The 26,863-nt window shown below is 56.0% G+C and overlaps 1 protein-coding gene across 1 annotated transcript in view; it reads left to right on the plus strand.

The window, feature by feature from the left end:
• Positions 1-22,866, plus strand: part of PTPRF (protein tyrosine phosphatase, receptor type, F) — a 98,041-nt gene extending 75,175 nt beyond the window's left edge. Inside the window, exons 15-35 of the mRNA XM_011945555.1 lie at positions 1,449-1,475; positions 2,779-2,896; positions 2,974-3,552; positions 4,265-4,362; positions 4,548-4,801; positions 4,887-4,980; positions 5,606-5,824; positions 6,192-6,346; positions 8,740-8,855; positions 12,936-13,033; positions 16,672-16,795; positions 16,963-17,138; positions 17,861-17,980; positions 18,287-18,441; positions 18,523-18,808; positions 18,916-19,094; positions 19,328-19,454; positions 19,692-19,817; positions 20,063-20,217; positions 20,309-20,444; positions 21,136-22,866. Of these exons, the coding sequence (XP_011800945.1) occupies positions 1,449-1,475; positions 2,779-2,896; positions 2,974-3,552; positions 4,265-4,362; positions 4,548-4,801; positions 4,887-4,980; positions 5,606-5,824; positions 6,192-6,346; positions 8,740-8,855; positions 12,936-13,033; positions 16,672-16,795; positions 16,963-17,138; positions 17,861-17,980; positions 18,287-18,441; positions 18,523-18,808; positions 18,916-19,094; positions 19,328-19,454; positions 19,692-19,817; positions 20,063-20,217; positions 20,309-20,444; positions 21,136-21,204 (3,411 nt within the window). The 3' untranslated portion in view covers positions 21,205-22,866. The remainder of the gene's footprint in view (positions 1-1,448; positions 1,476-2,778; positions 2,897-2,973; positions 3,553-4,264; positions 4,363-4,547; positions 4,802-4,886; positions 4,981-5,605; positions 5,825-6,191; positions 6,347-8,739; positions 8,856-12,935; positions 13,034-16,671; positions 16,796-16,962; positions 17,139-17,860; positions 17,981-18,286; positions 18,442-18,522; positions 18,809-18,915; positions 19,095-19,327; positions 19,455-19,691; positions 19,818-20,062; positions 20,218-20,308; positions 20,445-21,135) is intronic.
• Positions 22,867-26,863: the final 3,997 nt, after the last annotated feature.

Here is a 26,863-nt window from a genome sequence, read left to right on the forward strand (position 1 = left end):
CAGGTCTGAAAGAACTATGTGGTGCGTGTTCCCACCCCCACCCCGGAAGTGTGGAGCCAGACCCATCTCCCTTTATGTCTGATACCATCTCCCTGCCTCCCTTTTTCCGCTCTCATGGCCTTCATTTCTCTCTCCTTCTTGGAGTCTCTGTTTTTTGTCTTGCTCGTTCTCTTCTCTCTTCTCCTTCCTTCCCTCCTCCCCCTGCCTTTCCTCTGACTCCTTCCCTTCATCTCTGCTTGATTTCATCCTCTGCCTTTCCCTTCTTTCTTGCTCTGCCTGTAGCGCAGGACAGCGTCCATGTGAGAACCTCCACACCAAGGCTTGGTTGGGATAGCCCAGGTCTCCCCCCAGGCAAGGAGATTGGAATGGAAGTGGGCCCAGCCACACCCTATAAAGTGGCCATGCACTAGGGACCTGTCCAGAGCCTCTTCTCATATTCTGTTCCATGCTTCTTGCAAGGACTTTCTAACAGAGTGTCCCAGGACAGGAGGAACTTAGGCCACCTAGCATGGAGGCCAGTGGACAGAGGCCAGACCGGCACTGTGGGGGTGCTTGGACTGGAGGACCCAACCCTCCGGCTTGGAGACGTCCTGGACCATCTCCCTGTGATGTTTCACGGGGCCTCGGAATGGAGACCCCACAGTCCCTCCACCTGTCCATCTAGAATATCTACATGTACCAAAGGCCCACAACACTGCCAGCCTTGAAACATTCCTTCCTACCTTGATTCTTAGACACCCTGAGGAAGGAACAGGTATAGGTGGTTTCCCGTGCCTGTGGGCTACAGCCCAGGCTCTGAGCTTGTCACTTGCAGCCTTCATAGTCTTGCTGTCTGGTTTGCCTTTGGGCTCACCCTAGCCACGTGCCCTGTTCACCCCCAGCTCTTACTGTTGTGGGATGCTTCTCATGCCTGGGGTGATTGTATAATGTATGATTACATCTGGGATGCCTTGAGGGGTGGAACAGGACACTGAATAGTCATTCCATGGCAACAACACAGGCCAGGACTGTCCGAGGCAAACCAGGGCATACGGGCACCCCATTCACCCTTCAGTGTCTTCCTTCCCCTCGGCCTGAGCTGTTGAACCCACCCTCCTTGTCTGGCAGCCTCTCCCTCCCAGCAAGCCCAAAATTGTCAAAGCATCTGTAACTGCTTTGTGTTCTTAGGCCCCTCTGTCAGCGGGTCCTCTCCCTGCAGGCTGCCTGCCCTCGCAGTCTCCCTACCCTCCTCAGCCCGCCCTGGCGCACACAGTTGGTGCTCAGTGAGGCAGGTATTCAAATCTTTGAACCGGGAGTTGTCCTGGGGTTCTACCCCCATGGGGTACTTCGAGGCCCAAAAGCCCTCCCTCTGTCCTCCCTGGGCCAGGTCCCTTCCAGACCAAGGCGCCCCCTCCAGGTCAGAGTCCTTCACCATCCTGTCTCCCTTTCTCTCCCTCTCCCGCGGTCAGTGGCGGCCGGAGGAGTCCGAGGACTATGTAAGTAACAGGTGTGCGAACGCGGACAAGACATGGGTCAAGCTGGGCTCGTGGGACACTCCCCCTTTCCCTCCTTTCCTGCCAGCCTGCGCTGCCAAGATCCACGGGGCTCCAGCCACATCCGGAGAAAATTGGCGTTTAGACACGAGCACTGAGCTGAGCAGCGATTGGCATTTCCTCTAATCCTTACTTCTTGCCTGTCGAGCAGCAATTTGAGGCCAGTGTTCATGATCGACCAGGGCCCGGCCCCTGCTCGGGCCAGACAGGGATGGAGTTAAATCCGATCCTGATCGTTAGGCCTTATTGATCCCTGAGTGAAAAATCACCTGCTTTAGGGCCCAGGCTGGGAGGGCGGTCTGGAGAGTCGGGTTCTGGCATTGGTGCATTCTGGAGCCCCAGCCCTGGGAGACCCTCCAGCTGGGGCAGGCGGGGCCCATGAGGGGGTGGTGGCAGCTGCAGGGTCCCCACTCAAGGCTAGAGCTGGAGGGATACCAGGGTTGGTGACGGCACTGTTCCCACTGCACGTTGGTCCCTGCCCTGCTTCCCACTCTTCTGTCTGTGTGGTGTGGCTTGACCTCCCATGGTGTTTCTCCGCATGTCCAGAGATGATGCCTTTGCTGCAGATGGGTATATGGGCAGGGTCTGCCAAGGTGGGAGGACATTGCCCTGGCTGCTATCTCAGGCATCACTGGGAACAGACGTGGAAACCAGTTCCCCAGGTGTGGAGGTTTTCTTATGCTCCTGGCCCCTCCCCCGCCTTTCTCAAGCGATATTGCAGGGTATAGACATTCTCAGAGTTCGTGGCTTATATGGAGGCAGCAGAGTCCTGACTGGGTCCTATAGGATGGCACCTTAACCCACCCCACCACCTTGCTGTGTGTGTGCATGCATGCACTGGTGTCCACACGCGACCTTACGCCTGCTTACACAGGAGCTGTAGGCTGTGTGCGTGTGGGTGTCAGGAGCCATGCAAGGTGCTGGGTGTGTGCGAGGCTATGCCCTGTTTACATCCTCAGTCTACGTTCACAGCACAATGGAGTGAGGGAAACAGTCTAGCCCTTTGTTCTTGTCTGAAAGCAATAATGAGCTGTCTGCTTCTGGGATGGGCGGGGTCCTCCCAGGCCTGCATCCTACCTACCTGCTTCCCCTCCAGCAGAGGCCACCATTGTACAGCCCCACCTTCCACAACCCCTGGCCTTGTGTGCCCAGGGGCTTCCCTCAGGCTAGGGTCCTGAGGTCCCTGACAAGGCCTGGCCTCTCCCTGCATTCTTGTGATGGGAACGGACCCCTCCTCCTCCCTCAGGAAACCACTATCAGCGGCCTGACCCCAGAGACCACCTACTCCATTACTGTCGCTGCCTATACCACCAAGGGGGATGGTGCCCGCAGCAAGCCCAAAATTGTTACTACAACGGGTGCAGGTGAGTGAGGGGTCAGGACAGACCTGAGGGTGGGGCAGCGGGAGGGCAGCGCCAGAGCCCAGCCTGTGGTCCTTCAGTCCCAGGCCGGCCCACTGTGATGGTCAGCACCACGGCCATGAACACTGCGCTGCTCCAGTGGCACCCCCCCAAGGAGCTGCCTGGCGAGCTGCTGGGCTACCGGCTGCAGTACTGCCGGGCTGACGAGGCGCGGCCCAACACTATCGATTTCGGCAAGGATGACCAGCACTTCACAGTCACCGGCCTGCACAAGGGGACCACCTACATCTTCCGGCTTGCTGCCAGGAACCGGGCTGGCCTGGGTGAGGAGTTCCAGAAGGAGATCAGGACCCCCGAGGACCTACCCAGCGGCTTTCCCCAAAACCTGCGTGTGACAGGACTGACCACATCTACCACAGAACTGGCCTGGGACCCGCCAGTGCTGGCAGAGAGGAATGGACGCATCACCAGCTACACTGTGGTGTTCCGAGACATCAACAGCCAGCAGGAGCTGCAGAATGTCACGACAGACACCCACTTTACCCTTTCGGGCCTCAAGCCAGACACCACTTACGACATCAAGGTCCGCGCATGGACCAGCAAAGGCTCTGGCCCACTCAGCCCCAGCATCCAGTCCCGGACCATGCCAGTGGAGCAAGGTGTGTGCTGTGGACATGGCAGCCCTTCCCAAGCATGGCTGCATCTGGGGGTCTCTGCTCTCCTTGAGCCACTGACCTCTGGCGACTGTGATCCACCAGCCTCTGGTGTGTGACCTCCAATCTCTCATGACCGTAACCACTAACCTCTAGTGAATGGGCACCACATTGTTGGTGCCTGATCTCTGCTGTCTTTGACCTACTGACCTCTGCTGTGTGACCTTCTGATCTCTCATGACCTTGATCCACTGCTCTCTTTTGACTGTGTCACTGTTCTTGGGTGTGCAACCTCCTGACCTTTGTTGTGTGACACTAATCTCTTGGGGCCATGACCCCCCAACCTCTAGTGAACATGCTCCACCACGCTCTGGTGTGTGGCCACATGGTTCTCATGACCGAAACCCACTGACCTCTGATCACTCTGGCCTGGTGTCCATCGGCTCAAGTTTTTACACTCGTGTTTCTGGAGATCCTGACCCTGGTTGCCGTGGCATCCCCCACCCTGTTTGGTGCTCGCTGTGGAAGAGCTTGGGCTGGGAGTTCAACTGTGCCGTTTGAAGCTGGCTGGGAGTGGGGCGCTTGGTACTCTGCAGCCATCCTTCAACCCCCTGTTCCCCAGCCAGTATCTCATCCTGGCCATTCACCTTTCACCCTTCCAGCCCATTCACCCCACCTCATACCCAGTGGAGCTGACTCTCTCTTTATGCCTCTGCAGTGTTTGCCAAGAACTTCCGGGTGGCGGCTGCAATGAAGACATCTGTGCTGCTCAGCTGGGAGGTCCCCGACTCCTATAAGTCAGCTGTGCCCTTTAAGGTGAGTAAGGGCCACAGCCAGCAGAGCCTGGCGCACACACAGGCCTGCTGGGCGCTGTCTTTCCAGTCCTAACCCATGTGCGTCCGGCTGTGGAGCAGGTCTGTGGTTTTGTATCTGTGCACTGTGCCTTGCAGCCCGTGGTAGGGAACCTCACCCACAGGCATTGCCCCTCCCATCCCCCACAGATTCTGTACAACGGGCAGAGTGTGGAGGTGGACGGGCACTCGATGCGAAAGCTGATCGCAGACCTGCAGCCCAACACGGAGTACTCGTTTGTGCTGATGAACCGTGGCAGCAGCGCAGGGGGGCTGCAGCACCTGGTGTCCATCCGCACGGCCCCCGACCTCCTGCCACACAAGCCGCTGCCCGCCTCTGCCTACATAGAGGACGGCCGTTTTGCCCTCTCCATGCCCCATGTGCAGGACCCCTCACTTGTCAGGTATGCACACGAGGTGTTGGGGGAGGCAGGGCAGGGCTGGAGGTGACCGGCAGTGACAGTCATGATTCCTGCCCTGCCCACCCAGGTGGTTCTACATCGTGGTGGTACCCATTGACCGTGTGGGCGGGAGCATGCTGGCGCCAAGGTGGAGCACACCCGAGGAACTGGAGCTGGACGAGGTACCTGCGGAGGGGATGGGGACACTGACAGCCCCATTGCAGTGGTCGACTGTGGCCTTCCTGCCCTGAGCACTGTCCCAGTGACTCTCAGATTCACTCCCCACATGGAAATCTGTCTCCTGGCTGCTCTGGCTGGCAGCCTACCCCTCTCTGGAGAGAGGGACTCTGAGGAAACTGTCTGGGAATATTCACAGAACTCCCAGAGGGCTTATGAAGAATCCCTGGGGTGGGACGTCATGGAGATGCCTCTGCAGGTCTAGAGAATGGCAAGCCCCTGCAGACACTGCAGAGCCTTGCCGATCTAGAAGCCATGGAGGGCTCAGTGAGCCCAAGAGCCAGGAGTCCCTGAAATTTTGAAATCCTTTAGTCCTTTCTCAGCCAGTGTGGAAATAGCCTGGTTAGGGTGGAGCAGCTTACCCACAGGGCTTGTTCTCATGGGCTGGTGGGGAGGAGTGGCTTCGTGGTATCTCTTACTCTGTAGGGGCAGTGCGTTGGGCAGGTATGGACTCTTACAGGGTAGATGAGCCTTGATCTCAGCCCAGAGAGCTGACATCCCAGGCCATAGCCCCAGGGCCGGCCGGCATGCTCCAAGGCCCCGCGTGACCCCCGTGCTCTGCTCTGCCAGCTTCTGGAAGCCATCGAGCAGGGCGGAGAGGAGCAGCGGCGGCGGCGGCGGCAGGCAGAGCGTCTGAAGCCATATGTGGCTGCTCAACTGGATGTGCTCCCCAAGACCTTCACCTTGGGGGACAAGAAGAACTACCGGGGCTTCTACAACCGGCCCCTGTCTCCGGACCTGAGCTACCAATGCTTTGTGCTTGCCTCCTTGAAGGAACCCATGGACCAGGTCTGCCTGAGCTGGCTTGGCTCTTAGCACCCTGATCCCCCTGGCCTGGCCTGAGCTACTAGGCCAGTCTCAAACACCACAAGACCCCAGGTCTTTATCAGTCCGTGGGCTTCAAGATCCCTGGCCTGGGGCAGCACTAAAGACCCAAGACCTGTCCCAGGGATCCTGGGACGTGGCCCTGGGACCCAGAGGCCAGACCTAATGTGGCTCCAGGGACCCAGTCCTGCCAGATCCACCTTGTAGGGTCTGGGAGACCAGGCCCAGTGTAACCCAGACCCAGAGCCCTTTCTCCAGGATTGATAGGCAGAGGGTGGGGGGGGTCTCCTCACGCTGAGCTCACAGCCTGCTGTTCTCCACCGGGCCACAGAAGCGCTATGCATCCAGCCCCTACTCGGATGAGATCGTGGTCCAGGTGACACCAGCCCAGCAGCAGGAGGAGCCGGAGATGCTGTGGGTGACGGGTCCCGTGCTGGCAGTCATCCTCATCATCCTCATTGTCATCGCCATCCTCCTGTTCAAAAGGTAAGCACTGCCCTCAGGGCTCCGGGAACGGCTACCTGCCCCCCGCCTTTCAGGCCCTCTCTGCGTGTTGTGCCTGTGGAGAATGTGCAGCCTTGCATCCTGGACCCTGGGCCTCAGGCTCAGCAGGAAGGCAGGAAGGGCAGGAGCAGTATGTGTGCCTACCTGCATCTGTCAGGTGAGGGAGCCTCTGTGGCAGCCTGGGCGTGATGAGCTAAAGCCTCAGAGGGTTGTCCCATGTGCATCCCTGGCATGTCTGTCTGTCTGTGTTTCTGTGGATAAGAGTGCGTCCGTCTCCTCTTCGGTTTTGAGACACTGCCGTCTCCTGAGCTCCTACCTCGAGTCCTTTCCTTCTGCCACCATTCCTGGATGATTCCCCAGCCCCGCTCTCCTGCTTAGGCCTAGAGAGGTCAATCACGGATGCTCATTAACAGACATGACTGATGGCTTGCTGTGCCCGTGCCATCCACAGCGGCCTCAGCCTCAGTGTATCTTTCCCACTCAGTTCTATCCGAAGTGGCAGCCACCTGCCCTAGGAGTCTCCCTTCCTATCCGTGCACCTTCCAGCCTGAAAGGGATTTCCAGAGATTTAACTTTGTCACTCTCAGTTTGAAACCTTTTGGTGGCTCCCCACATAAAGCCCAGCCTCTTTAGCCTGACAGCCAAACACCTGGCTAATCTGACCCCGCCACACTCCTGACACTGTGACACTGAACTCATTCAGTGCTCAGGCCCACACAGAGTGCCCTCTGCGGATCTCCCTCCCCCTGCCCACCTGGCAGCAGCAACCTCATCGTTCAGGACTCAAGTCCATGCTCTGCTGCCTGCAAGACCTTGCCTGGCCCCTACCCCTTCCTTGCACAGCCCCACATCTGTCCCCTGTGATGCTCCACTGCAAATGCAGCTGGTCCTGTGTGCCAAACCTTCAGCCCCCAGCACTGGGCTGAGCCCACAGGCATGTCAGTGAGCACCTGGCACATGAAGATACGCTAGTCTGTGTGTCTGAGCACATCTCTGCACCATGCAGGAGTGCCTATATCCTGTGCCCCTACCCTGGACCGACTGCTCTGTCCTAAAGAGCCGACTCCTTCCTCCCAGGGTGGATGGACCTGTGGGCGGGTCCCTGAGGAGTGTCCCACAAACGCACTAATCCTTCCCACTTCCACCTGCATTTTGGGTCTGTCCAGAGAGGTGGACCCCCTCCCTGTGAATGTCATGTGTGCCATATAAGGGGCCTGCAGGGTCCCCATGTCATTAGAGGGCTGAGTGCTTGGTGGAAACTGTGACCGTTCCTTTCTTCTGTCCTTGCTTGTCTTTCGGGACCTAGTAAACAAGAAAGGTAGGAGTTGTTCCTTCTCTCTTCACACACCTCGCCCTCTACTTCTAATCCTTGTGCACATCTTGGGCCAGCAGGGAGGGATGACGCTTTGACCAGAAGTCCCCTGGCCTATGGCTTTAAGCAGCAAACTGTCCAGTCAGCTCAGCAGGCTCCCCGGTTCAGGACTGAGTCCTCATTGGTGTGAGGAGGCAGGTTCTGTCTCACTCTTGCCAGTTCAACTCTGCAGAGGTTGCTCCTTCTTTGGGGCACACGCATAGTACAGACTTCATTGCTTTCCCTGAGCATACAGAGCTCTCCAGAACTGTCACCCGGCTCCCGGTTCTCTGAGAAGTTGCCAAAGTGCTGCAAGAGACAGTCTCGCCTATGTGCAAAGAGCACTCACTGTGCGGAGAGGCGTGTCCTGGTACACACCCGAGCACACTCACTCAAATTCTTCTTCCCCAAGCACACGCGTCTGCAGACCACAAGTAGCCTCTGGCTGTTTGTTGGCAGCTGAACCCTATGGTCTGTCTCTGACTTGTCCTTGCAGACGGGAAAACTGAGGCCAGTGAGAGAGGACTCTGCCCAGCTAGGGTGACGCCTTCCCCGTCCCTCCCCTGCTGCCCTGGGCATTTACCCTGATACTCTGAGGGCCAGAAAGCTGGGGCCCTGTCCCATGTGCTGTTTGTGTATTTTATGTGTCATTTGCATGTTTATTCCTGGTGGTTCCTGCTACTCAGCTGGGTGGCCTTGGGGATAGCAGCCACTGTCCTGCAGTGACCTACCTTCTGTCCAAAGGAGCTGCCCTCCCCTGCGACCCCTTCCTCTCTGCTGCACTGCCCCTCTGCTCATGCCACACTCGTGCTGTCCCTACCCCTTCCCTGCCCTGCGTTCTCTCATGTCAAGGCTGCTCTGGCCCTGGCTCCTGCGTACTCAGAGATCCTGGGAAGAGGTGGGGCAGTAGGAGGACAGAGCCGTGGACATGGTGGCAGGGGGCTCCTTGGCAGCCAGCCATGCCATGTGTCACTGTCTCAGCCTGGACGTCAGGTTCTCACTAGCCTCCCTTCTGTCTCTCTAGGAAAAGGACCCACTCCCCATCCTCTAAGGATGAGCAATCGATCGGACTGAAGGACTCCTTGCTGGCCCACTCCTCTGACCCTGTGGAGATGCGGAGGCTCAACTACCAGACCCCAGGTAGGGCACTCCCATGGCCTGTGTGCCCCCAGCCCAGACCTAGCAGGCCTGTGGCTCCATTCTGCAGGTCTCAGGGTCTCCACTGAAGTTCCTGGGCCACATGCACTTGTTCCTGCTCCTTTTCTTCCTTTCTGCCCTTCTCCCTGCGCTCATCCATTTTGGTTGGAATGACTGAGGAACCCCCATATCCTGCAGCTGGACAGGTGCCCCAGGCCAGGACCCTCTCAGGTGCAAAAGCCACTTAGCCCCTGCCTTGTCTTCAGTCAAGGCCTCTGAATATGGGCTAAGGACCTCCCAGAGCCCACATCTCTGCCGCAGGGTGGCCAGTGTCTGGCCGGCACTCTGGCCCCTCCACGTGAAAGAGGGACGTGTTAGCAGCGGGAGATGCCTCACCAGACACTCGTGGGGAGATGAGGTGCATGCACCTGAGCCTTCCTGGAGGCCGACCCCAGGTTTACCGTACCACATACCTGCCCCTTCTCCTAGCCACTCTCACGGGGCTGTCCAGCGCTTCCTTGTACCTGAAATGTCACTCCTCCCAACACCCAGCAGATGCAGCTCAGACCTCTCCTCCTTCCCACACCCCCACAGGGTTAGGTGTCTCTCCTTGGCTCCAGGAACTTCCCTCCTTCTTCCTTTTGACGCCTCTCACAGTGAGGTGGGATTGCCTCAGTGACAGTCTCTGAGCTCTGCGGTGCCGGGAACTGTGTCTTGTCATCCCCCATCCCTTGTATTCAGCACACGATGGGTTCTTGTTGAATGCCTGTGAAATGAACACACAGACAAATGAAGGAATGAGTGAACTAATGCATACACACAGGGTTTGTGTATGTATGAGCTGGTTATTACTGCATATCAAATTACCCCAAAACTTAGTGGCTTGAAACAACAATAATTATGTATTATCTGTCATGGTTTTTGTGAGGCAGGAATTCAGACAGGGGCACAGCAGGAACAGCTTGTCTTTATTCCAGAAAGTCTAGGCCCTCAGCCGGAAGACTTGAAGGCTGGGAGCTAGAGTCATTTAAAGTAGGGGTTGGCAGGCTATGGCCCATGGCCACGTACAGCCCACCACCTGTTCTTGTAAATAAATTTTTACTGGCCGGGCGCGGTGGCTCATGCCTGTAATCCCAGCACTTTGGGAGGCTGAACCGGGTGGATCATCTGACATCAGGAGTTCGAGACCAGCTAGTGAAACCCCATCTCTACTAAAAATACAAAAATTAGCCGGGCGTGGTGGCGCCTGTCATCCCAGCTACTCGGGAGGCTGAGGCAGGAGAATCGCTTGAACCCAGGAGGGGGAGGTTGCGTGAGCCAAGATCGCACCGTCGCACTCCAGCTGGGCGACAAGAGCAAAACCCAGTCTCAAAAATAGCAAACAAACAAAATTTTACTGTAACAGCCACACCCATTTATTTATATAGTACCTATCTATGGTTGCTTTCACACTATAAAGGCACAATTAAATAGATGCAACGGATACTAGATGTCCACAAAGCCTAAACTGTTTACGCTCTGGCCTGTTGCGGATACAAGTTTGCCAACCCCTGGATTCTAAAGCCTCTTTCATCCGTGTGACGGGTGGTTGATGAGCCAGCTCTGAGCCTTGCTGTGGCTGTCAGCTGGGACACCCATATGAGGCCTCTTCAGGTGACCTGGGCTTCCTCATAACATGGTGACTGAGTTTTGTGAGCACGTCTGGAGAGTGTGCCAGGCAGACCTAGCAGGCTGTTGCAAGCTAACATGATTAGATCTCTGAAGAATCAAGCACCAGGATGCTGGGACCTGGAGTGCAGAGAAGCCTCTTCGGGGATGGGATGCTGAGCCGTGTGGGCATTGGTCTAGAAAAGAAGGGTGGCAGAGAGCTCCCCAGTGGAAGCATGTGCAGAAGCTTGGGCGGATTGCATGTGCATCAAATTATGAGCACCTGAGGGTTTCTGCAGCATAGCGGCTGGGGGAATACTGAGCCAAGAGAAGACTGGAGGACTAGGCGGAGGTCCAGTCAAAAGGACCTTGAATGTCCGGCTAAGGGGCTTAGACTTCCTCTCGAGGATGCCAGGGAGGTATGAAAGGTTTTCAGCAGGGGAGCCAGATGGTCAGAACCATGCTTTAGAAATGTCACTCTGGCTCCTTGAGGTGACTGGATTAGAGAGGAGAAACTGAGGCAGGGAGACCATTTAAAAGGCCACCAACAAAGTGAAAGGTGGCAGTGGGAACAGAGGGGACAGACTTGGGAGACGTGAAGGAGGTGAGAGCAGCAGAGTCTGAGCAGCAGAGTCCACGTGGGGAGAGGTGAGGGTGGCTCTGCAGTCGCTGGCTGAGTCAGCAGGGCTTAGGGGTGTCCTGGGGCCAGCGGGTCTGTGGGTCTGAGGACTTCTGAGCTGACATCAGGGCTGAAGCCCTGTGGGAGGGGCCAAGGAGCATGTGGTAGTCAAAGCCTGAGAATAAATGGGCTCTCCCAGGGTGAGGGCCAGAAGGAGACCTGGACCAAAAAAGGAACCCAGGGTAGGGAAGGTGGTGCAGCGTTAAGGAAAGATGGATGGAGAGCAGCTAGAGAGATTGAGAAGAAGCAGACACAGCCAGAGGAGAGCAGGAGCACAGTGTCCCTGATGCCAGGGTGGGAGAAGTTGTGCAAGGGACGAGAGGACTTAGTGAGATAGGGTAGTGGGAACACCCAGTGGGAGGACCGTTGGCTTTGGCTTTGGGAGGTGGGGCCTTGAAGAGAGGGTGGTGGCCACGTCCTGTGGGCAGAAGTGTTTCAGGGAGCAGCGTGGCAGGCGGGGGATGAGAAAGTGGAGAAACCCCTTTCAAAGACACTGGGAAGATACCTGGGAAGGAGGCAATGGACAGGGCGCAGTGGGAGAGGAGAGGCTGTGGGATCTGAGAAGGAGGGCTCTTTTTTCCAACATGGAACTCGTCTGAAAGTCACCAAGGCCAAATTTTGGTACCAAAAGGGGCAGGGCTTGTTTGGACTTAAGTATTTAGTCATAGAGCCCCCCGAGACTGCCGAGGCCGCCAGGGCTTAGAAGTGCTCGCCTCTGCGGGTAGGGCGCCCCGTCTGTATTCACTGGGAGACGCAAGGAGTCTTGACGGAACTTGTCCGCAGCCCCAGCCCCTCTCCGCCCTGTCCTCTGCTCCGCCAACCCCTCACAAGCCCGTTTGGCACCTCCATTGCGTGTGACAGTGCTGTAAGCAGAAAAAGTTAACGGGCTCTCTTTTCTTGCCCCGATGTTTTTTTTTGTTTTTTTCTCTGCAGGTTCCAGTGTCCCCAGTTGCCCGAATACCTCAAGTTAGTTTTCAAAGTACCCATGTTTGGGGGATACTTTGGCTTCTGTGTCTGTTTCTCCTCCTTACTTTTGTTTACCCCATCACCTCCGTCCTTCCTTGAATTCTCTCCCCTTCCCTCTCTTCTCCCCCAATCCCGCTGCCCCCTGACCTTTTTCCTTCCCCACCCTCCCCTCTGCCCACCTTGCTTCCTCTAGGCCTGTTTTCTCTCCCACTAGCCCCGTCTCTGTTCCTGCCTCTCTGGCCTCCAGTCCCAGCCTGACACCCTTCCTTATGCGTGCCTCTGTCTCCCACCTCCCTCCTGATCTCTGCTTCTCTCTCTGGGTTCCTCTGTGTTCCTCTGCCATTGTGTCTGTACTTCGTGACCACTCCATCTGCACACTTGGTGCCCGGGATGACGATGGCCGTGAGTCTCCCATGGGGACTGCCGCCAGTAGGTGCAATGGAGCCCAGCTCCCATCACGTCTGCTGCCACCGACCTGGGCATCTCACCCCTCCTGGGAGGAAGAAAGCCTCTCCTCCCTCTTGAGAGACCTGCCAGGCAGGGCCTAGTGCCCCCACTCAGCACCCTGCCACCAAGACAGGCTCCACATGCTCATGGCACAGCACTGCCTTCTGTCCTCTCCCACCCTCCGCCATCCCTGTCGCCGCATGTGCTGCTGTCTCCATGCCACCAGTGCCGAGTGCTCCATGGTCACACTTGTTCACATGTGCACATACATGCGTTGGGGCTTTCTCTGCCACCCTGCTCAAGCCTCTCACTAACACTGCCTGTGTGTGCCCTACCTCCCCCAGGTATGCGAGACCATCCACCCATCCCCATCACCGACCTGGCGGACAACATCGAGCGACTCAAAGCCAACGATGGCCTCAAGTTTTCCCAGGAGTATGAGGTGAGACGTTCCTGCCCCCTACCATGTGCCTGGCCCAGGCCTACCCCAAACCAACTCCTGTCCTGTCCTAAGTCCCAGCTGTGGTATGTGAGGGAGGTGGGGTCCAGGTTTTCCAGGAGCACAGAGAAGGAGGGTCGGCAGTGGCAAGGGTCAGCGGGGAACCGGGCGCCTCAGATGCTGGGTCTGGCTATAGCCTGGCCCAGCACCTTCTTGGGGTCACCCTTAGGAGATGGCTTCAAAAGGCTGTGAGTGATGCCAGGGTCTGGACACTCAGACACATGCCCAAGTGCTCACAGGCAGACACAAGGCCACGGGCATACAGACATAGATCAGTGACAACAGCCACAGTAGCTGGCATCTATCAAGAGCCTCCTGCAGACCAGCACCGGGCTGGGCACTTGGCATACATTATCTCTTTTGGTCCCCCCCCAGTCTTCTGAAACGGGGACTGTTAGTATCCCATCTTCCAGATGAGGAAGCAGGGGCTCAGAGAGGGGAAGTGACTTGCCCGAGTCAAACAGCTGATGAGTAGTGGCACCAGGATTCAAACCCAGGCTTGCCTGCTGCCCTATGCTCTGCACATCCATGTGCTCACGTGTATTCTCAGGATGCCACAGCTCACAGAGGGAGAGTCAGGGCCTCAAGATTGGCTGCTCAGGCTGCACAAGTCCTGCTCAGAGACCTCCACACGTTCACCTTACTCTGGACTTAACTCCTGGGAGCCTGCTGGGGGCTCAGCCTTCAAGAGTCTGAGGATTTCCCACCCACACATTGTGTCGGGGTGACTCTGAGCATCCCCAGGCTGCCCATCTAGGAAGGGGATTTGCTAGAGAAGGGGGTGATTTAAAGAAGAGACTCCTGGCCAGGTACAGTGGCTCACACCTCTTTGGGAGGCCGAGGCGGGTGGATCACCTGAGGTCGGGAGTTTGAGACCAGCCTGGCCACCATGGCAAAACCCTGTCTCTACTATAAATACAAAGATTAGCCAAGTGTGGTGGTGCATGCCTTAGTCCTGGCTACTCGGGAGGCTGAGACAGGAGAGTCGTTTGAACCCAGGAGGCGGAGGTTGCATTGAGCCAAGATCATGCCACTGCACTCCAGCCTGGGCGACAGAGTGAGACTCCCTCTCAAAAAAATATAAAATAAAAAAATAAGAGACCCCTAACCAAAAAAAAGAGAGAGAGAGAGACCTCCCCTTCTTCCACCTCCTCGAAGAAGCAGCCTGTGCTTGTCTTTCTGTCTTGTCCATGGCTGTTTCCTCGGCACCTGGCACTGACCTCAGTAGATGGTTGGTGGATAGGCAGTTGGGGGGTTGGCTCAGCCTAATCTGTGAGTTTGCACCCCTTCTGATGTCCACCCTTGGCTGTGGTTCAAAGATTGCCCCTCCAAGGGCTGTGGGCCAGGTTTCTGAAGAGGAAGCTAGGCTTGGCAGGCAAATGGATGAATATTTCTGCGGCATGGCAAGCCTCTGCCTATGGGTATCCCCCGGGGCCCTGCTCCACACAAGGCTGGGCTTTGGGTCTCGGAGCCTGTAAGGTGGGCTCCCTGCCTCCCATGGCCTCCACCCACACTCATCTGTACCATGTCCCTCACCTGCCCTTCCTTCCAGCGCAGCCCTGCTTCCCCATGTGGACTCATGGGGCCTCTGCTCACAGTAGACCCCTTCCAGCTTCTATCTGCTTCCCTCCTCTGATCAGAGCTTTCCTTACAAGACCCTCCTCCTCCAGGAAGCCTTCTCAGGCTCCCCAAGGCTGCTGTGGGCTCTCCCTTAGCCAGGACCCCATAGATCTGTTGTCTTTTTTTTTTTCTTTTTGAGATGGAGTCTCACTCTGTCGCCCAGGCTGGAGTGTAGTGATGCAATCTTGGCCTCCCGAGTTCACATCATTCTCCTGTCTCGCCTCCCAAGTAGCTGGGACTACAGGCGCCCACCACCATGCCCGGCTAATTCTTTGTATTTTTAGTAGAGACGGGGTTTCACCGTGTTAGCCAGGGTGGTCTGGGTCTCCTGACCTCGTGATCCGCCCGCCTCAGCCTCCCAAAGTGCTGGGATTACAGGCTTGAGCCACCGCGCCCGGCCTGCTGTGTTGTCTTCCGTTCAGTCAGTCATTGATAACACATTTTCCATGTGCCAGTCCCCATGCTGGGGATATGGAGACACGTGCCCTCAGGGAACCCAGTCATGGGGATCATGGCACGTGCAGACACATAATCAGCATTGAATATGTGACTCTGACAGCACGACCTCATGTTGAATAGGACCGACAGGCGTGCAAAAGGTGGGCTGACAGCGCCAGAGCAGCCCCGGGGTGGGGTGTGCTCCAGGGTCTCACGGAAGCAGTGACGCAGTCCTGTGGAGAGTAATGAGGCTGGGAACAACATATGGAGGACATTGCGTGCTATGCTGAAAACTTCAGATCGTATCCATCTGCAAAATGTGAAGATAATAATGGAACCTATCTCATAAGAGAATTTGAGGAGGGAATACGTGCAAAGTGCTCACAGCGGTGCCAGGCACACCACGGGTCCTCACTAACGCTTCGCTATTATCATTATTGCTCTCTGAGGTGATGAAGAGCCACAGAAGGCCTTTAAGCAGGAAACTGATATTCACATCTGTATTTTGGAAGGATTATTCTGGCTGTGGGGCTGAGTGGGTCAGAGTGGGGCAAGAGGAAAGAGGCAGGAAGAGGCTGAGCCTCAGTTGGGGTGGCCTGGCCCAGGGCAGTGGCAGCAGGTTGGAGAGAGCTGAGGGGGTGGGGGAGCACCAGAACCTGGTGACTGGCAGGGTGGGGCACGGAGGAATTTTGAGGTTGACTTGTAGGTTCTGGCCTGGCACCGAGAGGTGAGGGTGCCTTTCGCTAAGGTGGAGTCCCAGCAGCAGCACCAGGTTTGGAGGGGAAGCTGGTGAACTCAGCTTTGAAAGGACTGAGGTTGAAGGACTTCCTGGTGGAGGAGTCAAAGAGGCTGCTGGGTACTGCGGGGAGAGCTCTGCGCTGCTGCGGGGGTTATGGGCAGCTCTAGCATATGGTGTAAGAATCAGGTGAGCAAATGAGGTCACCCAGGAAAGGTTGTAGAAAGAGAAGAGGGCCTGGAAGGAACCCTGGAGGAGCTCTGTCCTCCTACCCATGGGAAGGGCAGGGGAGAGAGAGGAAACAGAAGGAGCAGCCAGAAAGGAAGAGAGCGGAGCAGGGAGGGTTCCTGGACTACCTGAGAGGGGCCACCATCCCTTCCATCTGTCCTGGCTCATTTCATGAGTGAATGTAGGCCTTCGGGAGGGACTCTGGGTATTCAGAGTCCTCAGCAGTGTCGGGACTGCCTGAGAGGGGGCCACCACCTGTCCTAGCTCATTTCATTAGCTGAAGGCAGGGCTTCCCCTGCCCCTAACCCAGCTCAGACCACTCTACCAGACAAGGGGATTTGGTACCATGGTCAGAGGAGTCCCCAGCCCATCACTTTTCTGATAAGTCATGTGGCAACCTGTGAGCTCCATGGCTGGCACCAGGAGATAGAGGGCCTGGCTGTGGCCTGTGGAGTGAAGGCAGGATGTGAGCATCACCGGGAAGGCTGGGTCCCCTGCAGAAGAAGCAGGTCAACCTCGGCTCTTACCCTACCCCACCTGCTTTCTCCACTGTCTGCAGTCCATCGACCCTGGACAGCAGTTCACGTGGGAGAATTCAAACCTGGAGGTGAACAAGCCCAAGAACCGCTATGCGAATGTCATCGCCTACGACCACTCTCGAGTCATCCTTACCTCTATTGATGGTGAGTCAAGGGGGTGCCCCTTCCGTCCCCTTGCTCTCCTCCCTTGCTAGCTAGGGCAACATGTCATTCTACAGAGGATGTTCACGAGTCTCAGGGGTGTACTGCGGCATGGTGGGCTGTGCTGGGGACCCTGCAGTAATGCCTTCTCACCTTCTTTCTTACCGCAGGTGTCCCCGGGAGTGACTACATCAATGCCAACTACATCGATGGCTACCGCAAGCAGAATGCCTACATCGCCACACAGGGCCCCCTGCCCGAGACCATGGGCGATTTCTGGAGAATGGTGTGGGAACAGCGCACAGCCACTGTGGTCATGATGACACGGCTGGAGGAGAAGTCCCGGGTGAGGCTGCAGGGCCCTGCTGGGAGGTGGGCGGGAAATGCCCAGCCACAAGGTGATACAGGGCATCGTCTTCTGTGCCGCGTTCTTCTGTGGAGGAAGTCGCTCAAGGGATCCCCAGATGCTATTATGTTTCTGGGGGTATTATGCTCCACAGATACTGGGCTGTTTCTGGGATAGAGCCTGTTCCCCAGATGCTCGTGGGTTCCTTAGGATGCGAATATGTTTCACCAAATGCTGTCATTTTCTGAGAATGTTAATGTGTTCCCCAGTTGCTGGCATGCTCTCGGGGTGTTCACAAGTTCCCCAGATGCTGGAGTGTTCCTGGGGCATTAACACATCTCCTAAGTTAATTAGTGGAAAGAGCTGCTGTTATCTGTTTTTGGACTGCAAAGCATTGACTGGAACGTAAAATTTACAGAGCTTGAAAATGGCACATAAACGTTATGGGTAAATTTGGCAGAAAATGTGCCTGGTGCGATCTGGCCTTGAATAAATAATTTTCCGTTATGGCCCTTATTCCACTAGCTAGGGCAGGGTGGTGACATAGCTTGAGGACCTGATGTGACTTGTGGAGGACAGGGGGCAATGGATCTGAGAGCCCAGGGCTAGGGAGCCTTTGTACCCAGAAAGGCTACAGCCAGGGAGTAGACCAGCCTCCACCCTGCTTCTGCCCATCTGAGCCTGTGGGCTTCCTTCAACCTGCCCTGCTCATCCCCCTGCAGGTAAAATGTGATCAGTACTGGCCCGCCCGTGGCACCGAAACTTATGGCCTTATTCAGGTGACCCTGTTGGACACAGTGGAGCTGGCCACATATACTGTGCGCACCTTCGCACTCCACAAGGTATGGCCCTTCCCCAGTGCTTCTCTCTTACCCAGACATCATGAGGACAGTAGCCTGGCGTGGATGTGGTGTGCTGGGTTGGGGGAAAACCGGAGCCTGGGTGTTGGAGGGTCGGAGGCTCAGGTGTGTGAGTGTGGTGTGATGATCCATGTTACAGGAACAGTGCTAGGAGCTCCTTCAGGCTACTCTCTGTGGCTTCTGAGTCCCATCGGGGAGTGGCGGGTCTGGCCTCAGCGTCAGGTCATTCTGCCCTGAGTCTGGCAGGCAGACTCCTAGTTGCCAGTATGTCCCCACTTTGTCCCCCAGAGTGGCTCCAGTGAGAAGCGTGAGCTGCGTCAGTTCCAGTTCATGGCCTGGCCAGACCATGGAGTTCCTGAGTACCCAACTCCCATCCTGGCCTTCCTGCGACGGGTCAAGGCCTGCAACCCCCTAGACGCAGGGCCCATGGTGGTGCACTGCAGGTGAGAGGGTACAGTGCCACCCAGAGGGGTGGGGTGGGAGGTGGGGGCACCTGTGCCTCAAACTGAGCCTGTGTCCTGCAGTGCGGGCGTGGGCCGCACCGGCTGCTTCATCGTGATCGATGCCATGCTGGAGCGGATGAAGCACGAGAAGACGGTGGACATCTATGGCCACGTGACCTGCATGCGATCACAGAGGAACTACATGGTACAGACGGAGGACCAGTATGTGTTCATCCACGAGGCACTGCTGGAGGCTGCCACGTGCGGCCACACAGAGGTGCCTGCCCGAAACCTCTATGCCCACATCCAGAAGCTGGGCCAAGTGCCTCCAGGGGAGAGTGTGACCGCCATGGAGCTTGAGTTCAAGGTGGGGCTCGCGGCGGGCCTGCTTGGCTCCAGGGCCTAGACTGGGACATGCGGATGACCCCCACCCCCACAGGAAGCCTGGCCTGAGCAACCCCTCTCTCTCAATAGTTGCTGGCCAGCTCCAAGGCCCACACGTCCCGCTTCATCAGCGCCAACCTGCCCTGCAACAAGTTCAAGAACCGGCTGGTGAACATCATGCCCTATGAATTGACGCGTGTGTGTCTGCAGCCCATCCGTGGCGTGGAGGGCTCTGACTACATCAATGCCAGCTTCCTGGATGGTTATAGGTCAGCGTTTGTCACTGCCCCACCATGCCCTACAGGGGGCTAGGCCTGTGCCTGGCTGGTGGGGGTGGGCAGCAGAGTAGGGCCAGCCTAGAAGACCAGAGAGGGCTGGGTAGAGCAGTGAGGACTTCCTGGAGGAGGGGTGATCAGAGCAGGCCCCAAGGGGCTAGGCAGCCTAAGGGGAGACTCTGGGGGCAGCAGCACCTCCAACATGTCCAGTCTTATGTCCGCCCCAGACAGCAGAAGGCCTACATAGCTACACAGGGGCCTCTGGCAGAGAGCACCGAGGACTTCTGGCGCATGCTATGGGAGCACAATTCCACCATCATCGTCATGCTGACCAAGCTTCGGGAGATGGGAAGGGTGAGCCCACCCTTTCCCCCAGGGCCCCTGCCATACCTGGGAGAACACCAGCCACCCTCGGGGGAGCTGCCACCTATGTTACTGTCTCCTTTCACACACACCCCAGCTGCTGCGTCAGCGTAGCCTCAGGCCCCCGTTATTACCACCTGAGGCATTTGTCCCAGAATCCTGTGAAGCCTGGCACCCCTCCCCCATTCCTTCTCACCTGATCACGGAGGCCCGGCCGTCTGTCCACAGGAAAAATGCCACCAGTACTGGCCAGCAGAGCGCTCTGCTCGCTACCAGTACTTTGTTGTTGACCCAATGGCTGAGTACAACATGCCCCAGTATATCCTGCGTGAGTTCAAGGTCACGGATGCCCGGGTGAGTGAGTGCGCTGAGCGTCCGTAACGCTGCCTGTCCATGTGTGGGGCGGGTGGCTGCCGTAGCTCAAGCTTCAGGAATCTGAGGCAGGGGGTGGGTATTAGGGTGTGAGCACATCTCCCCCAGTGGCCATGGGTGCAGTGACACAGATGCATGCCTGTGTCATGGTACTACCCTGGTCTGGTCCAGAGGGCTGGCAGTCTAAGGCACAAATCCTAATCATGTCCCCCACCCACCTTTCCCAGGATGGGCAGTCAAGGACAATCCGGCAGTTCCAGTTCACAGACTGGCCAGAGCAGGGCGTGCCCAAGACAGGCGAGGGCTTCATTGACTTCATCGGGCAGGTGCACAAGACCAAGGAGCAGTTTGGACAGGATGGGCCTATCACGGTGCACTGCAGGTGGGACTGGCCCCGTGGAGGGCTGGGGCGGGTGGGCCCGAAGGCTGCGTGAGGCAAGCAGGACTTCTGACCCACCTGTGTTTCTGAGCAGTGCTGGCGTGGGCCGCACCGGGGTGTTCATCACTCTGAGCATTGTCCTGGAGCGCATGCGCTACGAGGGCGTGGTCGACATGTTTCAGACCGTGAAGACCCTGCGTACACAGCGTCCTGCCATGGTGCAGACAGAGGTAAAGCAGACCAGCCTGCAGGGCCCGGGCCTTGGCAGCAGCCCTGCTGGGAACCCTAGGCTTCAGCTGCAGTTTGTGCACACAGGCATGTGCGATCGTGCTGCCAACCTTTAACATGGCCTGCAATAGGCATGGTGGTGTGTGCTTATGGTCCTACCTACTTGGGAGGTCGAGGTGGGAGGATCACTTGAGGTCAGAAGTTCGAGGCTGCAGTGAGCTGTGATTATGCCACGGCACTCCAGCCTGGGTGACAGAGCAAGACCCTGTTGCTGAAAACAAAAAACAAAAATGCTGCAACATTGCCTGTGCTGCCTGGGGGCTCAGGGATGAGTAAGATGTGTTCTTTCATTCAGCAGCTCTCTGCTAGCCCCAGTGGTGTGCCTGGCTCTGGGCAGGGTTGCACATAGCAGTCCTTACGGGGTGCCCAGTCAGGAGCAGAGAAACATGATTGGGATGGCAGATGGAAGGCAGGTAGATGTGGGGGCCTGGGAGAGTGACAGGAGAGAAATGAGCCTTCAGAGGCTCTTTCAGGCTCCCCCGCACACTGCCTGACGTAGCTGCCAGGGCCCAGCACCTGTTCTTGGCCAGCAGAGGCTGACTCCATGGCCCATGGCTGCAGTGTTGAGTGTCAGCTGTGTGGTGGGGGTGCCCACTGGCGCGACCCACACTGACCAAGCCCCTGTCCTGGCAGGACCAGTACCAGCTGTGCTACCGTGCGGCCCTGGAGTACCTCGGCAGCTTTGACCACTATGCAACGTAACTACCGCTCCCCTCTCCTCCGCCACCCCCGCCGTGGGGCTCCGGAGGGGACCCAGCTCCTCTGAGCCATACCGACCATCGTCCAGCCCTCCCACGCAGATGCTGTCACTGGCAGAGCGCAGCCCACGGGGATCACAGCGTTTCAGGAACGCTGCCACACCAATCAGAGAGCCTAGAACATCCCTGGGCAAGTGGGTGGCCCGGCAGGCAGGCACTGTGGCCCTTCTGTCCACCAGGCCCACCTGGAGCCCACTTCAAGCTCTCTGTTGCGCTGCTGCGTTTCTCATGCTTCTTCTCATGGGGTGGGGTTGGGGCAAAGCCTCCTTTTTAATACATTAAGTGGGGTAGACTGAGGGATTCTAGCCTCTTCCCTCTGATTTTTCCTTCTGCGAATCCATATCTGCAAAGTGGGGCACTGTAGGGGTTGGGGTTTATTTTGTTAATATTTTGAGTTCACTTTGGATCCTTATTTTGTATGACTTCTGCTGAAGGACAGAACATTGCCTTCCCCATGTAGAGCTGGGACCGCCAGCCTAAGCGGAGGCTCAGCTGTGGGCTGGGAGGTGGCGCTGATCCGGCTGCTCCTCCAGCCCTGCAGACGAGATCCTGTTTCAGCTAAATGCAGGGAAACTCAATTTTTTTTTTAAGTTTTGTTTTCCCTTAAAAGCCTTTTTTTAGGCCACATCGACAGTGGTGGGCGAGGAGAAGATAGGGAACACTCATCCCTGGTCGTCTGTCCCAGTGTGTGTTTAACATTCACAGCCCAGAACCACAGACGTGTCTGGGAGAGCCTGGCAAGGCATTCCTCATCACCATCGTGTTTGCAAAGGTTAAAACAAAAACAAAAAACCACAAAAATAAAAAACAAAAAAAACCAAAAAACCCAAGAAAAAATAAAAAGAGAATCAGCCCTTGGCTTCTGCTTCATACCCTCAAGAGGGGAAGCAACTCCATGTGCCTGGGGTTCCCAAGGGAGCTGCTGGCTGACCTGGGCCCGCAGAGCCTGGCTTTGGTCCCCAGCATTGCAGTATGGCGTGGTGTTTGTAGGCTGTAGGGTCTGGCTGTGTGGCCAAGGTGAATAGCACAGGTCAGGGTGTGTGCCACACCACATGCACCTCAGGGCCAAGCAGGGGGCGTGGCTGGCCTTTCAGGTCCAGGCCAGTGGGCCTGGTAGCACATGTCTGTCCTCAAGAGCAGGGGCCAGATGATTTTCCTCCCTGGTTTGCAGCTGTTTTCAAAGCCCCCGCGTATCGCTCTTTTCCACTCCAAGATGCCCTCCTAAACCAATGTGGCAAGACTACTGGACTTCTGTCAATGGTCCTCCAATCAGTCCTTATTATCCCAGCTTGCTGAGGGGCAGGGAGAGGGCCTCTTCCTCTGGGCAGCGCTATCTAGATAGGTAAGTGGGGGCGGGGAAGGGTGCATAGCTGTTTTAGCTGAGGGACGTGGTGCCGACGTCCCCAAACCTAGCTAGGCTAAGTCAAGATCAACATTCCAGGGTTGGTAATGTTGGATGATGAAACATTCATTTTTACCTTGTGGATGCTAGTGCTGTAGAGTTCACTGTTGTACACAGTCTGTTTTCTATTTGTTAAGAAAAAACTACAGCATCATTGCATAATTCTTGATGGTAATAAATTTGAATAATCAGATTTCTTACAAACCAGGCCTCTGTCTCAGCTGTTTCTGGAACCAGAGAGTCTGGGCCAAATCAGTAGCTAGGATGGGTTCTGGAGATTCCCTGCTCCTGAGGAGACGGGGAGGGTATCCTAAGTATTTGTGCCAGAGTAGGCTCCTGGCATGGCTTCCCACTTTGAGAAAGGAGTGGTTATAAACCCTGAAGACCAGGCCACCAAGAGCCAGCCAGGCCGGAGCCACCAGTGCATGTGAGGAGCACCCCAGGCCAGGGAGCATACCTTTTGCCTCTCTTTCCCTTTAAGACTCCGTGGGTCGCACTGTGGGGGCACTGGGACTGCTCCTCTCCCACTACCTTGGAGGAGAGGGATGGCCCTGTGGCAGTAGAGACTGACTGCATGGAAATTGGTCAGTGAGGTGTGTAATTATTGCAATGTGGATAACGGACACAAGAAACACAGTGTGTCCACCTGGCCCGTGGATGCAGCTGCATCGCCCACTGAGTTGTGCACCTGCTCCACTGGTGAGCAGACGAGTCCTACCAGGTTGTCAAATTGTGGAACTTCTAGGGATACAGATGAAGGAGACCCAGAACAAGGTGCGAAGAGAAATGGCATAAGTCAGCAATGACTACACCAAGGCAGCACCTGACCGGGGGAAGGCTTCCTGGAGGAGGTGGCATTCAGAATGTTTCGTAGAATGAGTAGCAGTTTTTTTGTTTGTTTTTGAAATGGAGTCTCACTCTGTCGTGAGCCTGAAGTGCAGTGGCATAATCTCAGCTCACTGCAGCCTCTGTCTGCCAGGTTCAAGCAATTCTCCTGCCTCACCCTCCTGAGTAGCTGGAGTTACAGGTGCCCACCACCATGCCCAGGTAATTTTTGTATTTTTAGTAGAGATGGGAGTTCACCATGTTGGCCAGGCTGGTCTTGAACCCCTGACCTCAGGTGATCCACCCACCTCGGTCTCCCAAAGTGCTGGGTTACAGGCATGAGCCACCGTGCCAAGCCAAGTAGCAGTTAGTTTTTAAAGGAAGGGAAAGGTTTTCCAATGGAACATGTACAAAGGCTTGGAAGCTTGTAACAGACCAACTTTGCGAGAAACTCCAGGAAGAGCGTTAAGACTGGAGTAGAGACATGGCTGGGAAGGTGGGCCGGATGGAGCCAGATCGTGCAGCTGAGGGGATTGAAGTGATTGTCAGAGGGATGCAGGTATCCCTGGCAGGTGCAGTGCTTCTGTTCTTAACACCCTGGGCCGCCTCCACTGAGTCCCTCACCGCGTTCTATTATTGGCAGCCATCTCCTTGGGGGCTGTGAGTGACTGAAGCCTGGCACCAAGTCTCTTCAGGGTATCCTCAGCACCTAGTTCAGTGCCTGGCATATTTCTATTCAGAAAAAAGGCACCATCATTACATGATTATTGATGGTAGAAAATTTGATTAACTTTGCTAATAACAAGCCATTGAACATTTTCAAGTAAGGGATAAATACCAGGTGTTCACATGAGGAAGACCAGCAGTCAGGACTGCCCCAGGCAGGCTCTGCGCTGAGGGCATGATGGGCCTGCTTGCCAGTCCTTGGGAGCAGCCGGCAGAATGATCCTCCTCTCTCCACTCAGATGAGGAAACAGGCTTATGTGGAATCACTCGTCAGATACCACAGGGCAGGTAAGTGCCAGAGCTGGGACCCGTGTTTGCTGTCTGCTCCAGAGTCCCTGCCCTTTCCATTGCCAGTGTCGGCCTTCCCTCTCCTCCTCTTCCCTCCCTCCTCACTACCCCCTGCAAACCTGCTCCTCCTCCAGGGACCCCATTGCAATGCTTGGCACCCCACGCACCCAGTATTCCAGGCAGGCATCGCTTGTGTGCTCACCCCCACTTCCACTCATCATCACACTGTGCCTGCTTGACCTCCACGCCTGTTGTCTGCATCTCCACAGCCAAATCCCAGGCCGCTTTCCCTCTCGCCTGGACTGCCGCTGTGCTTCCTACGTGGCAGTCTGCCCCAGCACTGCCTGGGCCAACCCGTTCTCAGCACAGCAGCCAGAGTGATTCTGCCTTGCAGGGCAGACATGACCAAGTCACTGTCCTGAGGAGACCCTGGCAGGCCCTCACGGTCCCCATGGTTTTCCATGCTCTGCAGAACCTGACCTATGTGACCTTATCTTCCTTCACCCCTCACGCCCCCTGCCCTCCAGCCGTCACAAAGTCAATTCTTTAAGTGTCGTGCCTGCCTCACCTTTTTTGGTTTTGTTTTGTTTTGTTTTAAGATAAAGAGTCTCACTCTGTCACCCAGTCTGGAGTGCAGTAGTGCGATCTCAGCTCATTGCAACCTCTGCCTCCTGGGTTCAAGTGATTCTCCTGCCTCAGTCTCCCAAGTAGCTGGGATTACAGGCATGGGCTACCATGCCTGGCTCATTTTTGTATCTTTAGTAGAGATGGGGTTTCACCATGTTGGTCAGGCAGGTCTTGAAATCCTGACCTCAGGTGATCCGCCCGCCCCGGCCTCCCAAAGTGCTGGGATTACAGGCGTGAGCCACTGTGCCTGGCCCTGCCTCACCATTCTCTCTCAGCTCCAGACCTTCCCACAAGCTGTTCTTCTGGAACATTCTCCCCCACTTCCGCCTGGCTAACCCCTCATTGTTTAGCCCTCCCCTGAAAATATTTCTTCAGAAGCCATTCTTAACTGTCCTAAATGAGGCTAGGTGACTGCTATGCAAGTTATTTGAAATATGATATTTCATGTAATTCTCAACAATGTATGAAACCCATTTTATCGATGAGAAAATTTGGCCTCATCCACTCCTTCAGCAAATACTTAATGAGCATTTGCTGTGTGGTAGTCATTATCCCAAGTGCTTGGAATACATCAGTGAATGGAACAGACTTTGCCTTTGTGGCATTCATCCTCTAGTATCAGGAAGCAGATGATACATACAAGAAATAAACCAATGTGTTTATAGTTTGTTAAAACGTGGTAAGCCTAATTAGTGGGGGGAGTACAATAAGAAGGATCGAGGGCCAGGCACGGTGGCTCACGCCTGTAATCCCAGTACTGTGGGAGGCCAAGGTGGGCGGATCACCTGAGGCCAGGTGTTCGAGACCAGCCTGGACAACAGGGTGAAACCTTGTCTCTACTAAAAAATACAAAAACTAGCTGAACGTGGTGGCGCACGCCTGTAATCCCAACTACTCAGGAGGCAGAGGCTGCAGTGAGCTGAAATCACACCACTGCACTCCAGCGTGGGTGACAGAGCAAGACTGTCAAAAAAAAAAAAAAGGGATTGGGCATGTGAGGGAAGGTTTGATTGATTGATTTAGGGTGGCCAGGGGACACATCATTGAAAAGATGAGACTTGAGGAAAGACTTGAATCTGGTGAGGAGTTTTGCATACGTATCTTCAAGATGAGCCTCCAGGCAGAGGGAGCAGCTACAGCAAAGGCCCTGGGTGGGAATGTGCCTGGTGGATGGGGGTGCAAGAAGGTAGCAAGGGATGAGGTTAGAGAGGAAGTGGGGCCAGCTCCTTGACCATTGAGAAGACTGCAGAAATCCAGTGGTGGAGAGAAGTGACCAGATTGTGGTTTGTGGTTATATCTTAAGGCAGACCTGATAGAATTTGCTGATGAACTCGATGAGAGAGAGGAGTCAAGGTTGACCCCACAGTTCTGGCCTGAGCAGCTGGGAGGATACAGTTACCATTTGTTGAGCTGGGGAAGGTTGGACCAAAGAGTTAAGCACTCTACTCAAGGGTCCCAACTGGAATTTGGTGGAGTTGGTATCCCTCCCAGCTGTGGTTAACTCCAGGGCTCTTCTCACACTGCTACCTGCCTAAAGCTAGAAATCATCAGATGCATTAAGAAAAAAGTATTTGGGGCCGGGTGCGGTGGCTCAAGCCTGTAATCCCAGCACTTTGGGAGGCCGAGACGGGCAGATCACCAGGTCAGGAGATTGAGACCATCCTGGCTAACACGGTGAAACCCCGTCTCTACTAAAAAATACAAAAAAAAAAACTAGCCGGGCGAGGTGGCGGGC

Source organism: Colobus angolensis, unplaced genomic scaffold, assembly GCF_000951035.1.
Source record: "Colobus angolensis palliatus isolate OR3802 unplaced genomic scaffold, Cang.pa_1.0 Scaffold106, whole genome shotgun sequence".
Classification (NCBI taxonomy): domain Eukaryota; kingdom Metazoa; phylum Chordata; class Mammalia; order Primates; family Cercopithecidae; genus Colobus; species Colobus angolensis.